General features: G+C 38.5%; 2 protein-coding genes and 1 long non-coding RNA gene across 4 annotated transcripts in view; 1 reads left to right on the forward strand and 2 right to left on the reverse strand.

Moving 5' to 3' along the window:
• Nucleotides 1–15,239, reverse strand: part of LOC122327919 (GTPase IMAP family member 8-like) — a 295,481-nt gene that overhangs the window by 15,525 nt on the left and 264,717 nt on the right. The gene's annotated exons all lie outside the window — the stretch shown is intronic.
• On the reverse strand, nucleotides 1,528–10,179 carry LOC122328037. Its single transcript, XR_006247752.1, has 4 exons — nucleotides 10,077–10,179; nucleotides 9,369–9,429; nucleotides 1,908–2,230; nucleotides 1,528–1,774 (listed from the first exon to the last, which is right to left on the reverse strand). It is a non-coding gene; the product is annotated as an uncharacterized LOC122328037 (long non-coding RNA).
• On the forward strand, nucleotides 6,160–10,619 carry LOC122327993 (GTPase IMAP family member 2-like). The gene is made up of 2 exons (XM_043223716.1): nucleotides 6,160–6,257; nucleotides 9,901–10,619. The coding sequence occupies exons 1-2, from the start codon at nucleotides 6,242–6,244 to the stop codon at nucleotides 10,617–10,619; spliced, it is 735 nt and encodes a 244-aa protein (XP_043079651.1). The 5' UTR covers nucleotides 6,160–6,241.

The following is a 15,239-nucleotide window of genomic DNA, read 5'->3' on the forward strand; positions in this document are numbered from 1 at the left end:
TAACATGATGACTTGACTAAGTCTAGTTGTGTCGACAAATCATTTTTTACACCAACACAGTTCAAAGCATCACACATTATACATTTCACGTTACATATATGTTTCAAACTAATAATGTGCACGTTTTGACATCAAAATATCAGCCTGTATTGGGTTAAATGCAGAGGAGACATCTAGAACCAGCTTTATAGGTGTTTAGAACCTGCATCTTAAGTCAAACTGCTAAGGGTTGAGTTTCTGGCTGAAGAAGCTTAATATCTTTATTAAAGTCAAGCTGATAGTTTCCACACATCTTATATTTTACTGTACACTCTGCACTGTTATATAGTACATAATGTAGCGTGAGCTAAGCAATATTTGGTCATCTTCAGCCTTTTTATGACAGACAAGCACAATATGTTACGCTTGTTCTCAAATAGTCTTCCAGGGAGGAAACGAGTCGCCTAGAAATAAACACCATTAGAAATAAATGAAGATGAATTATATTTTTTAAAACGTTCTACGAAAAACAGCTGTCAAGTACCTGTTGGGTGAATATGTGTTCGTTCATGTTCAGCTCTTCTGCATCTGATGTCATACACAAGAATAAGGACTGTAGCCACGCCCACCAGAGCGGAGAGGACCAATCGGATCACAGCTTCAGTAAAACCACAACAGTGTTGAGAGTCTGAGGAATAAACACATCAGACTGAGATCCGCTCAATAAACACTAAACACAGCTCTATCTGCTGTACCTGAACACATGTGACAGAGTCTGCTGACGTCCAGATGTTGAGTCTGGTTTCTGATGGGGTTGTTGATCACACAGCTGTAGATGTTTTTATCCTGATGTTCCACCTCCAGAGGTAGAGAGAGACTGATGCTGAGATCAGACGCACTGATGCTGGACAATAAACTGTTTCCTCTGTACCAGGAGAGAGTCATGTGACTCGCGTTCACCGCCGAACACAACAGTGAGCAGTTTGATGAAGATGATGATGATGAAGAGCAGTTACTGCTGATGACAGGAAGCGGCAGACGAGCTGAAAGCGGTTGAGAGAGTGTCGTCATTAAACAGTGTAATATGTAGTAAAGCACCAGTCAAAGGTTTTTAAACAGTCTCTTCTGGTCAACAAGCCTGCATTTATTTGATCCAAAGTACAGTAAAACAGTAATTTTTAATATATAAATATATATAATTTAAAATGTAATGTATTCTGTGATTCAAAGCTGATTTTCATGACACTAAAGACTGGAGTAATGATGCTGAAAAATCAGATCTGATCAGAGGAATAAATTACATTTTAACACAGATTCATAGAAAACACTTATAAAATACAAATAGTAGAATTATTTCAAAATCTTACTGTTTTTGCTGTGCTTTGGATCAATGCAGGGTTGGTGAGCAGAAGAGACTTGTTTTTTTATTAAAACATTAAAAATCTCACTGTTCAAACACTTTTGACTGGTAGTGTAACTAACTTACAAAATCAGAACATTTGAGGAACAGAACCAAAGATCTTTACTAACCGTGAGACAGAAACTCTGAATGCTTTTGATGTCTTAAAGTCCAGTTTATAAAGTCCAGCATCTTCAGGTCTGGTGTTGGTGATGGTCAGAGATCCAGTGTGATTGTCCAGCTCCACTCTTTCTCTGAATCTCTCAAACAGACCACACTTCACAAACGTGAACGCATTTTCTGTTTCAGACTTCAAAAATATCTTTAAGTTGTCTCTGATTTCAGTCTGATTAAAGTGGAGAGTGACTGAATCTCCCTCCGTCGCTGATATTTCTTCTGTTTCAGAAAACAAACAGCAATGTTTGTTGCAGACAGGAATAACTTCATTATACTATATAACAATGCCAAACGATCTACAGCGGAAGACATCAGAAGCACATGTTGCCTGAAAAACAAATATTTTACTCACCATACACAGTGAGAATGAAATAGTTCAACAGACAGGACATCATTTCATCATCTTTTTCCATGAATAATACATAAAGTCCAGCATCTTCAGGTCTGGTGTTGGTGATGGTCAGAGATCCAGTTTGATTGTCCAGCTCTACTCTGTTTCTGAATATCCCATCAAGAACATCATCATACACAGTGAAGTTGTTGGCCCTATCAGTGATTTCAGCGATTACAGCTTTACCAGACCATTGAATTCGCAAAAACCCATGCTTGACGTCAGGGATGTTAGTGTATAGAGTGACTGAATCTCCTTCTTCACCACCAGATCATCGGCTGCAGCTGGAGAACACAGAGTTGATCACACATTATCCCCAGGTTAACAGACTAAAATGGAAGTCTAAGCTGTTTCAACTAAATAACCGTGCACTGACTGATCTTAAAATCAGCACCTTGGGTTTGTCTGAAGATGTTTTTTTCTAAGCATGTTTATAAAAATGACTAAAATGTCCTAATTGAACTGAAGTGAAACCAAGCCTTCAAGTTTAAAAGTTTTAAAAACACAAACTCACCGGCAAGACGCCACAAGCAGAACAAAACTAATCTGAGAAACATTTTCTTTGCTGTTTCGCTGAAAACCCCACTCAAGACTGAAGTGTGATATTTATCTGCTTAAATCTTCTCTTGACAGGATTCTTCACGTCTCAGTTTCCTTTGTCGGAGGAAGTCATCAAAATAATCAAGGTTTTGCTTAACCTCACTTTTAAAGTGGGCCCAGAATGAAATGTTGCTTGAGTGCTGGATTAGATGAGTGTATACTCATAACACCCGGGTCTTATTTGAGAGCTGATTGGATGATTTTGAGGAATTTCAAATCAATCAAACAAGAAACAATTAATGAAGTTTTTCTCCAAATTGATTTCATAACGTGAGTGGAGTGTTTGCAGTAACTTCCTGGTTTCATGTTGCATTACATGATATATACAGAGATAAAGATTATGTTGATCAGCACTGCGTTATAAATATATCTGTGTTTTATTCAGCTACTTCAGTGATAGCGTATGCCTTTGTCCATATTAGAGATTTCCTCCAACGTTATGTTTTGGGCAGCATTTCCTTTTTATGCAGGAGAACACTTTAGAGAGAATAAAGCTACAGCTACTCAGGACTTATTTTGGCTAAAAAGGGTTTTTTCTCCAGCGCAAAGTAGGTTTTCTCTCTCTCAGCAGATGCATAACATTTCCTGACAAAAAATTAAGAAATGACTGTGAATGACTTTTAATCATAATTATTTATAATAAAGTTATTGACCTTTCTAAACAATAGTTACAGGCCTCCTGAAAGTTAACAGGCCATGCTGCGGCTTTTCTGTATAATAGATTAATAACAAACATTATCACTAATTATTACTTATTAGTAGCCATATTAATATATTAAAACAATATTTTGGGCCAAACTGCCTACGATTGTTAAAATTTTAACGCTAGCTGTTTTCATGATCTTGTGTAAGCCGCCACCGAGCTTCGTTCTCCTACAAATGAAAAGAAATGAAAAGAAGATATTCGTACAATTTGGTTGAACCCCTGATGTCTGTTTTACTGATGTCTTTCTTGATCGTGGTAGTATACTTGATGTTTACGTAAGCTCTCAGAGTTCATCAAAACATCTTCATTTGTGTTCTGAAGATGAACGATGGTTTTATGGAAAGACATGATCGATTAATGACAGATTTTTCATATTTTCTGGTGAACTATCTCTTTATAACATACATCTGTCGAAACAATTATGTGTCTACACTTATAACACTCCTTGTGTGATTGATATTAAATTAGTAAAACTAGTAAAACAACAAGCAGCGAGGGAAGTACTTTTCCTCCATGTCTTAGTTTGAGGTCGTTGAATCTCACTGATAATGGATTACATCGCAGTCTCCATGAACATGTGTGCCATAAACACTTCAGCCACGCACAAACATCCAGCAGAAGCTGTTTATCTCCTCAACCGATCAAACCACGTTTCTGTACAGATACAACCAAACTGAAGAACATCACAAAAATTCAGCTGTTGCAAAAAAATTCATGAGTAAAAGTTGATGAAGCGAAGCGTGAACCTAAATGTTATTTTAGAATAGTTGATTATGAGATTTGGTCTTGGGGAAATTTACAGCCGGGCCACAAGGATGAACTGTTTTTGTTCAAATCAAAGCCTAAATATGTATCTTGGTTGACAGAAGAGAGACAGATGTTGTATATATTCACAGGACAGTGTGAGCTAGTAATATGTTAATAAATCAAATTTTAGCTTCTGCTTTTGATTTCGAGTTTGATGGAGCCACCGCCAATATTTCTGCCCATGTTCTCTGATTTGTTGCTTATATTTGAGCGAACTAACATTCAGCCAATCACAGGAAGAAAAAATTTCATGACCTTCAAATCTCCTGTTGCTCTTGCCTTTTTTATTTTTTTCATTTCCAATCATCCAATCGTTTGGTATCCCTGAAAAGCTCTAAATGACATCCAGACTCTATACAATGTGCTCATATGAGGACGCAGGGTCTTCTGATGCCTGCTTTGAACTTCAGCAGGTCGTCTTCACCATGTCTAGATGCCCAAGCTACTGTCATGTGATTGGCTGATTAGCTATTTAAGTAACCAAGCATAGAACATGTGTACCTAATAAAGCAGCTGGTGAGTGTATTTATGATATGATGCCTAATATTTTTCTTACAGAACATAAATGGATCGTTCCATACATGTAAGAAATATAGCCGATTTTAAAAATTAGAAGGGTATTATTTCTACTGCATTTCTCATCAGACAGTCACACATATGTGAGTAATTGCCAGTAATCACACTTTTTAATATTAGACCTAACATCAATTAAAAAATAAATTAAATAAAAATCGCGACATACTGGGAATAATTCATTCATTTCAACTAAATATAACAAAAAAACACTTCACAACTTCACAAAAACTAATATCTGATACACAGATAAACACTATATATAAATGGTTAAATTAGCTGTGTATATATATATATATATATATATATATATATATATATATATATATATATATATACACACATACAGCTGGTTATATATATGCAGTAGCAGCTCCTGGCCATTCATTTGGATTGAGTTTTGCGTGATTCAGCCAGAAGGTGGCGCTCTAATATTCTTATGTCTATAGTCTGTGGAGAAGCATTAAGGAGAACATTTTAACTGTATTTTGCACATTATACTGCTGCACACGTGACACCTGAGGAGGCTGGGTGAAAATAATCACACCACTTCATTGTCCATTTAATCTACTGGTTTGTTCAAAATGGATTCCTAAACTCGGCCCACGTTCGTCTTCTTCTCGTTTGGCACCTGATCTCCGAGTTGGTCCCGTTTTACTTTATTCATATTCATTTTAGCAACACAACATATGCCTCAAGCTAATTTCATCACGCAGACCACACAGTGTGCCCCAGACGATGCTATCTCTCAGCACACGGGTGGGAACATGTTCAGAGACAGAGCACAAGGAAACAGTCAAACCACCATCATGGTCATCACGGGTGATAGCAAAGGTTCGTGGGCTGATAAAAATCCAAGTAATCTCAGAAGATAAGGCAGCTCTCACGGCATGGAGAAGCTCAAAACAATCATCAAAGCCCTCGCCACAGGCCAGAGATGATGACACTTCTCCTCTAGGTGTCAACCAACAGTCCACTTCAGACATTCTACTTCAACTTCAACTCTTTGCTCACCAGCCACTGTGGCCAGAGGTTATATTTGAATTATTATTCATTTATGCACACTCAGATTCCAGATTTTGAAAACCTTTTTGGGGCATAACATCAAGTTTTGCAATCGTTTAGGAAGAAGTGGATTATCATGTTGGTATTTTCACGATGAAAAGTCACTTTTGTTCAAGCCACGAAACACATACTGACCAACAGCTGATCTGCTTAATTGCATCCTCTCATGTGTGAAGTTTTTATTTTCAGTCAGAAAACACGAATAAATGTCAGGCTATACTCACGCTTTACTGATTTCATACTAAGCGGTGACACTTTAATGTTAGACTACTTTATGCTGGAGTAGAATTAAATAAATGATAAAAATGAGCATTTAGGTTGCGTACCGTTTTTAAACAAAACAATATTTGCATATGTCATATTTCAATTTTTATTTAAAAGAGATATCAAATAATGGAGAACACACACCGACTAGCCCACATTATTTCAGGTTTCATTCTCAGTTTCTCTTCACGTAAAGGTTGTTTCAGGCGGGGCACTGATGAGGGTCTCTCTTCTTTACTCGTTTTTCTTTCGATTTTGATTTGATGCTTTAGGTGTTGAAATGGCGTCAGGTTCAGGTAAGAATGAAGTTATATTCAAATAATAGACTACGCATCGACTTTTCCTCAGTGATTTATGAAGTGTGAAATATTAGCCAACGGTAGGCACCAATTTGCTTTTCGTTTCTTAAATATGTTTTCTTTGTTCGGTGCACGAAGACGAAGCGGCTATGACTGTCTCGCGCATTTAGGGAATTCGTGATTAGGTCTCTTAGTGTTTTATTGTTATTCTATTAAATTTGGATTTGAAGGCGTTTGTGTTGAGATATCATCGGGTTGGAGAATGAAAGATTCAAGTATTGATGAAGAATCAGCCAACAACAGGAGACGGTCTGCTTCGTTCAGTTTATTAAATGATTGCTTGATAAACATATAAAACGTATTTAGACCTGCGTTATTATTTTAGTTTTATTTCAATGTCTCTTTCGAAATTGCTACATTTCTACGAGTTCCTTTAGTGTCCGCTAGTATCACTGCATCATTTTAGCTTTAGTTTTTTTTTATTTTTGCGAACACGTTTTATTTTGCGTTCTAATTGTAGTAGCGACATGTCGATCAAATCAGGGCTAGCAAAGCCCAGCTGACCAATGGGAGCTTGCAGAGACCCAAACGCATCGACACGAACTCACTTTCGCTTCACTTTCCGCCGCTCTCGGTTAAACCAATACACGTTTTTAAAAACTGGCTCACTGAAAAAACAAACAAACAAAACGAGTTTGCGGTGAGTGTTCTTTCCTGCCGCTGGAGCATCGGTCTGCAGGCGGATGCGGTTTTTGCAGAAGCAGCGAGAGAAGCTTATAGTGCAAGTGCAGTGATTTCAAGATGGCACTTTTGCTAGGTTTAAAATGCAAAAGAAACGGCACTAGAGCCGGCTGTTAGCATTCCACCATTTAACGGTATGTTCAAATGTTTTGCTACTTGATTTAACAGCACTGATTTCTTCACAATGAGGGATGGAGGTTGTGTTTGAATCGGACTGCGGCTGCGCAATATCAAAAAAGCCCCGTCTGGGTACAGTCTGCAATGTTTCGGGAATGACATCTGAATATTTACGCGGAAGGCGCTCTTGAAGCGGCATAATGTTCGACATCGCATAACCAAAGCAGAGACGGGACAAAATAGGCTGTGTGTAAATTTGCATTATTATGATTATTTCTGGAAGCTGGTTTTATTGCATGTGCATCAACAACAAAGCATAAACGCGCTAAATAAAATATGACACTAAACTAAAATAAATATTAATAAAAAATTGTAATACCTGGCCACCGCGTAGACACGCCCCTGCTTATACAGCGCCGCACGTTTTTTAAGAAAAATATGCCTATACACACTTTTGAGTGTGTCGAAGAATACGGTAATGGATCGTAAAAGTTCATCAAGGTTAGACTAGAACAAGAATGAGTATTGTTTTAGTTTTAGGACAACTGCTTTTGATCCGCTTTAAATGTTGACTGCTGTAGGTCGTGTCGTGAAATGGCGTCGCTGTAAACTGGCCTGTCAACCATTTTGTTAACATCCTCTCGGCTGCATTCATTTTAACTGAACTTCTGAGCGTACTGGAGAGAAAAGAAGTGAGATGGTGATGTGCTAGTTAACACTTGACCGCTAACTTGATCTAATAAAGTTAGCTAAGCCTTTAGCTAATGCTGCGTCCAGGCAGGTTTTGAGAGACTTTGTAGAGCTCTAGGAATCGTGCTAGTTAGATGTAACCTAGCTAGCGGAGCGGAAGGAGCTTATGCTCGTCTACAAACATTTACAGTCGCCAAAGCTGCTTTCTTTGCTTATTTGAGGGAAACGGAGGAGGAAAAACAGCGCTCTTATACCTTTTATTTGTGCGGTTGCCAGTGCTGTTTCGCGGGCTATGTGACGTCAGAACTCGGACCTGGGAGGACGTCAGTCTAGTGCAAGTTCACGGGTAGAAGGTCGGAAAAACACGGGTGGTACATTTTGTAAAATGCATTTTTATTCAAATGTATTAAAGAGAGATCTGATGTGCTGACTTTCACTGGTGTCACCCATAAGGAAGGAAACGCCAGTAGAGATCACTATTTTACTGTGTGTTTTTGCTGTTTTTTTCTGTCACATTAAATAAATAGAACAGTCTCCTTATTTCGTGCTTTTTTCTTGTTTTTCTGTAACTCAGACTAAATGTGCTAATAAAAGAAATCTTACATACAAACTTTTAATATTGCTGAAGAAATGGCACATCTTGAAATAAATTCCCAAAAAAGGAACAAATATGTATGTTTATATGGATTCATAAAGTCAAAAGGTAATTTAATAATGTGCTTTCTGTAGAATGACCCACTTACAGTTCATACAGTTCATATCCAGTTTACTTGAGAAAAAAACAAACTTGAAATAAAGCAGTGGAGAACAGAATATGCTTTGCTCAGATGTGATGTTCGTTTTGTTTATCAAAAGGTAGGAAATGCTGCTTTTGTGTCTTAATCATCTTTTAATGATAACCATACCTACTTAGTATATCTGTTTTGGTGAACGACCTGCTGGTCCTGGTGCTGGTGCACATAACTATAGATTCTATTTTTACACATAAAAAAGCAAGACTTGCTATTTGTATTATTGCAAATAGTGGCAATTTTCAATACAAAAGTATTGTAGCAGCAAAACAGTATGCAATAATAACGTGAGTGTGCATTTGAATTCAAATTATTAAATGGATGCCACCTTATTGGGAAAATAAAGCCCTCCCTACACCTAAGTATCCTTCGATTTTTATTGAAAAATGCTTTTCTGATGTGATTTCAAATTTGAAAAGGGAGAAAAAGTTTGCAAAAAGGTAATTAAAAATATGGCCCATATTTTGACTATTAATTATTGTAGGTGGTATTAAAAAAATCTTGCAAATGAACGTGTAATCTAATAATAATAATTGAATATTATCAATAACCATGTAATATTACAGCTCCACTATGTTGCAGCGTGTTTTATAACCCATAAAATGTCTTCAGATACATGTATTGTCACATTTGAAAATAACTTTGAATTTCACGACCCCAATTTGAGCCAAATGCACTCAAAACTATTTTTTAAAAATATAGAAAATTTACAATGCATGTAAATGAGAACAAAGCTAAATTTGCTAGTAAAAAGAGAGAGGGAACCTACTTCTGCTGCATGACCTTGATTGCTCTTTCCTTACTTAGAATATGTATACTTTCAGTTAAAACTAAAAGAGAATAGAAAACAAACAAGGGGCATTCACTGTTAACAACATTTAATTAAAATAACAAGCATACACAACTTTATTTGAAGTGTGTGACTGCTTTACTTGCGTTAATTGCATTATGATTCAGCTAACATAATACACACGCATTCTTGTGAACACAGCAGGTGATGTCTTGAGTGAACATAAACACTTATTTCTTAAAGTGACAGCAGTCTAGTTTCCCTGCATCTATCAGTATCATTTAATCTTCATCTAACAACAACATCAAAGGGAAAATAACTCACTGGTATATCAAAACAGCTTTAAGAATAATCCGTTTATAGGCAATCAATGCAATGAAGGCTAATGTTGCATTTATTTCTGCATTTAATTAGTTTTTATTAGCTTTTTTAAAACAAACTAGATCTCCATAAAACGTAACTTAATGTCTGTGTATCTTTGTTTCTGTCTGTACTCTTTTTTTTTTTGCAGCGTGCGATCTGAGGATCGTTCTGATAGGAAAGAACGGATCAGAAAACAGCCGAGTGGGAAACATTACAGCGGGAACGGAAGCATTTAACAGAGAAGCTTCAATCTCTTTAAAGCAGCACGGTATGAAAATCAGCGGAGAAGTGGAGGGCAGACGCATCACAGTCATCAACACTCACCTGCTCCAGACCGATCTCCCACAACATCTGATCACACAGCGAGTGAGAGAGTGCGTGTCTCTGTCTGCTCCGGGACCTCATGTGTTTGTTCTCGTACTGCAGTATAAGGACTTCACTGAGAAAGACAGACACAGAGTGAGAACCGTGCTGAACCTCTTCAGTAAACAGGCCGTGAAACACACTATAGCGCTGACCACCGATGAAGAGCCACACACATCCAAACTGGCCTCTGTGATATGGAATAATGCTGTTTCCGATTTAATAAAGGAGTGCGGAGGAGGACGTCTACAGTTTGATACAATAAACCCAGGATGGCGATCCGAGTTGTTCAGAAAAATAGAAAAGATATTCGAGAGGGAACACAGAGAATTTCTCATCTGTGACATGAATGAGGCTGGAGGTGATGGATCATCGGTGGATGAAGATCAGAGCGTGTCTGGAGTTTCAGACGGAGTAGACAGCAAAGAGAAGGATCCTGATCTCAACGAGAGCACAAAAACAGCAAGTGATGGAGGAGGTTTGTTTGTTTGTTTTTCAGAATAATACCTCTAAGTGTATTCTTATGAATTATGTCTTTTAATAGTTAATTTGCAGTAGTCTAAATAGGAAAAGACAGAGAGAAAATGACGAGTGCTAACACAGAACATGAACTACTGTTTACTATTTTTACTTATCTATTTTAGGTTTAAGAACTTTTTAAGAAAAAGTTAGAAAAACTTTGAGAAAGGTCAAGGATTTCCAGATACCCACTTAAAAAAAGCGTGCGGATACGTAAAACACGTAATTTGTGACAGACCTTTCATGTGTAAATTTGCACATGCTTTAGCCTCTGTGCTCAGAAACTAGAATAAATTGAGTTCTCTCTTGCATTGTCAAATCCATATCCCTGCTCTTCTCTTACTCCCACATAGTGAGATTTTTTTAAGGTTTTATGAGACAAGTGTATGTTAGCTTATGTTGGAATGTACAGGGGTTGGACAATGATACTGAAACGCCTGGTTTTAGACAATAATTCATTATTATGGTGTAGGCTTCTTTTTGTGGCCAATACAGCATCATTTGGTCTTGGGAATGACAGATACAAGTCTTGCACAGTGGCCAGCGGGATTTTGAGCCATTCATCTTGCAGAATAGTGTCCACGTAACTGCGCGTGATACTGGTGGAGGAAAACATTTCCTGACTCGCTCCTCCAAAACACCAAAAAGTGTCTGAATAATATTTAGATCTGGTGACTGTGCAGGCCATGGAAGATGTTCAACTTGATGTTCATCAAACCACTCCATCACCAGTCTTGCTGGGTGTTTTGGTGCAATATCATCCTGATACAGTGCACTGTGTTTTGAACCACTGGGTGCACATATTTCCTCCAAAATAGTTCGCTAGTCCTTGCCAGTAACGTGTCTATCTAGCACAAGTTTTGGGTCTAGGGAATTCCATGATATTCAGCCCAAACTATCACTGATCCAGCCCTATGCTTCACTCTGGGCATGCAGCAGTCTGGGTGGTATGCTTCTTTGGGACTTCTCCACACCGTAACTCTCTAGTATGTGGGAAAGACAGTGAAGAAGGACTCATCAGAGAACAATACATTACACATTACACAGAGAACAATACATTACACATTTCACATTATCCACAGCCCAAGACAAACTGCTGGCACTATTAAGTGACCAAAGGTTTGGCTTATATTAACCAGTCATGTATATTGACCCTGTGGAGATTTGGTGGAGGCTGAGATGCACATTTAATTCTGCAGTGAGTTGGGCAGCTGTATATTATATGGTTTTGTTTGAAAGCTTCATCCTGCATCCACATTTACTCCTGTTGGATGATGATTGGTTCTTCTTGGTGGTATGCTGACATTACCCTAGATAACATGGCTTCTTGATACATCATAAAGACTTGCTGTCTGGGTCACAGATGCATCAACCAGACGTGCACCAACAATTTGTCCTCTTTTTGAACTCTGTCACTCTTAATGTTGTGTTCATTGCAATATTTTAAGCAAAATTACTATTACTGATTGCTGATTAAAACTTCACACTCTGCTCTTACTGCTGGAATGTGCAATTAATGAAGATTGGTACCAGGTTGATCAAGTTAGCCTTGAAACCTCCAAAACTGTCACACGTGGACTCCTTTTGTGTTATTGTTTTGTCGTGTGCCATGTGTTCTGTGACCTACTTTAGTTAATTGTCTTAGCGCGTTTTTCACCTGTGTCTTATTTATTAAGCATTACGTTGAGTATTTAAGTCCTGTGGTTTCAGTACTGTTTGTCGATCTCATCTATGTATTACTATGTATTAAAACTAAATTGGCCAGTGTTTCAGTTTCATTGTCCAACCCCTGTAAGTTACACATCTGGCCACCCGAACCACACAGCAGATTCATGTTGTAATGTAATTATATTATACATGGTAATAATTGTGTAAGGTAAGTCATTGTTTAAGGTACCAATGCTGATTTGAGTCTACTGTCTCTAAATCTTGTTTTCAGTGATGCCTGCTGAAAAGCAAAGCTGAACATTGTGCTGTGTGGACATAATTCAACACTTAGCAACTCAGTGTCTAAGATGTTTAGAGGCAAACCAAGCAAATCTCAGAAAGAGATGAGTAAAGTCTGTCAGATGAGAGAGGCGATGATTCATGGACGTCAGATCAAGGTAATAGAACTTCCAGCCTCTCTCTCTGCTCAGAGGAGGGAAATGATGCGAGGAGACTCTCTACTGTCTGACTCTCTGTGATCCTGGGTTCATGTCTTCATCCTTGTTACTTCTGTCTATCCACTTACAAAATGAAGACAGAGCAGAAATGGAGAAGATTAAAGGAATATTTAACTCTAATGAGCACCTTATGATGCTTTTTATTACTGAACGTGATCAAAGTGTCAGAGAGTTTGTGAGTCTTTATGAGAACCGTGTACAGTGTGATGGGGGTTAAAGGATCAGAGAAACTCAGAAAAGATCTTAGACCTGTTTGATCATATAGAGACCATGAAGACTGAACCCTATTCAATTCAGACGTGCATGAGAGTTCCAGAGAAAGTCAGACATGAATGAAGAGGAAATTAAGAGTGAAAGACAATGAAATCAAAGAGTTACATCAGAAGATCAAGACACTGGGTGAGTGCATTCAATTATTTCTCTGAATAAAGCATCTTTGTGAGAATTAAGTAATAGACATGAATTGGTTTTAATCAAAGCACTATGGGAATGCCCCCTGCATGGCCACGCTCTAAATCTGCTGTGTAATCTGTCCAATGGAAGGGCTGGACATCACTGAGACCAGGAAGGTTAAAAGCATATGTGGAAAAACTGCGCCAGCCTGTGTGTATGGGGATGACGGGAGTGTAAGCATGGAGACACATATTCTGTCTCCTTTAAGGAACCATGTTGGCATACATAACCTGGGAGTTGATCCTTCAATAACTTTTAAGTTGCACTGGAAGCACTGCGGGAAAATACCTAATAAATGCTCTCCTGGTCCTGCACATCAGGCACTAGAACTGTGAGTGCCAGGAGAAGCACGTGGAGGTCCAGGCAGTAAAACCTGACAAAAGCTGCAGGAGTGTAGACCAACAGGTAGCATTGCAGATGTTGTGTACTGAGACACTTCTTGCAAAAAGGCCACAGAGGCCGCTTTTTCACACCCGGGGTTGAGTGAGTCTTGACTTCCATTGGTGAGGGAGAACAGAGAACACATAAGTGAGTGATGGCATCCATAATCCACCTGCTAAGGGTCTGCTTTGAACCACAATCTTCAGGACTACTTCTTGGCCTGGGACCTCTTTGCAGAGAAGATCTTGCTTGGGTTGTTTAGAGATCCCAGACCTAGAGCGCTGCTTTGACCCCAAACCGTAGCTGCAGGGTTATGGGAAGCAACTCTCTTTACATTATGAGGAATCTCGCCAAGGCAGCACCTGAGCTTGCAGCGGATGAACATCTGGAGTGTAGATGCCTGCATACACACCTTCTGATGTCAGTTGAGAAACCATATTCACAGGGTCGATGTACAGACCGAAGGGTGCAAGCAGGGCATCCAGAAAAAAAAACAGAGATTACAGACAGATTACACAGTAGATTCAGAGTACGGTCACGCAGAGGCCTTCCATAGTGCTAATATAGCTCAAAGTTCCTAAGAGGAACCAGTAAATTACAGTGCAGTAATGATTACATAATTCCATCATGCTAGGAGATGCAACATCAATAAAATTTTTGTCAACTAGTTCATTGCTTTTCCATTATTCCAGAGTGCGTAGAAAGCTGAATCTGTGATTTGTGTGTGGGAAGTAACAGAGGATTAAATCCTTCATCTCCAGAGCTGATCCTTAAATCAGAGCCGAGAGAAGATCAAGATTCAGAGTGTGTGAGGAGAGACCAGTGGAGCTTGATGGATGTCAGATCAGTCTGGTGGAGCTTCCAGCTCTGTTCAACACTCAGCTCTCAGAAGAGGAAATTGATGCTATCAGACTCACCGCTGTGTGTCTCTCTGTCATCCTGGAGTTCCATGTTTTCATCTTCATCGTTCCTGGGATGCTCCACTGACTGATGAAGACAGAGCAGAAATAGAGGAGATCCAGAGGATCTCTGAGCTCAAGAATCAACAAACATATCATGATCCTCATAAAGCAGAACTCAGATCATCAGAGCAGCAGAACTAAATGGAAGAAACACAGTCTGCCCATTCCAGGAGTTCCAGGAGGTCGACATCATTTATTGACCTGAACACACAAATGTCTGTGTTGATGGGAGAAACTGCAGCAGATGAATTTGAGGAAAACACGCTGTTTGTTTCTCACAGAGACACTGATGGAGTGCACAGATGGAAAAACTGCTGAAATTTGATGAGAATGGAAGAGAGAATCCATTCATTAGAGACAGGTTTCAATCACAAGGTAATGATTGAGGAAATATTTATGATTATAAAAGTCTACTATGAATTTTACACAAACGTAACATTATCTGCAAGTTAAACTTTTACAATTCATTATATATATTTTTATTTGCTCCATCTTCTCAGATTCAAGAGACAGAGAAGATGAACTGAGGATTGTGCTTGGGAAAATCGATCTAAGAGTTCAACTGGAAACACCATCTTAGAGCAGTCAAGTTTATGCAGTTGAAACATCTCAAGAGTCTGTTACTACAGTGTGTCATAGAGAGA

The sequence above is a fragment of the Puntigrus tetrazona genome, chromosome 22, assembly GCF_018831695.1.
Source record: "Puntigrus tetrazona isolate hp1 chromosome 22, ASM1883169v1, whole genome shotgun sequence".
Taxonomy (NCBI): domain Eukaryota; kingdom Metazoa; phylum Chordata; class Actinopteri; order Cypriniformes; family Cyprinidae; genus Puntigrus; species Puntigrus tetrazona.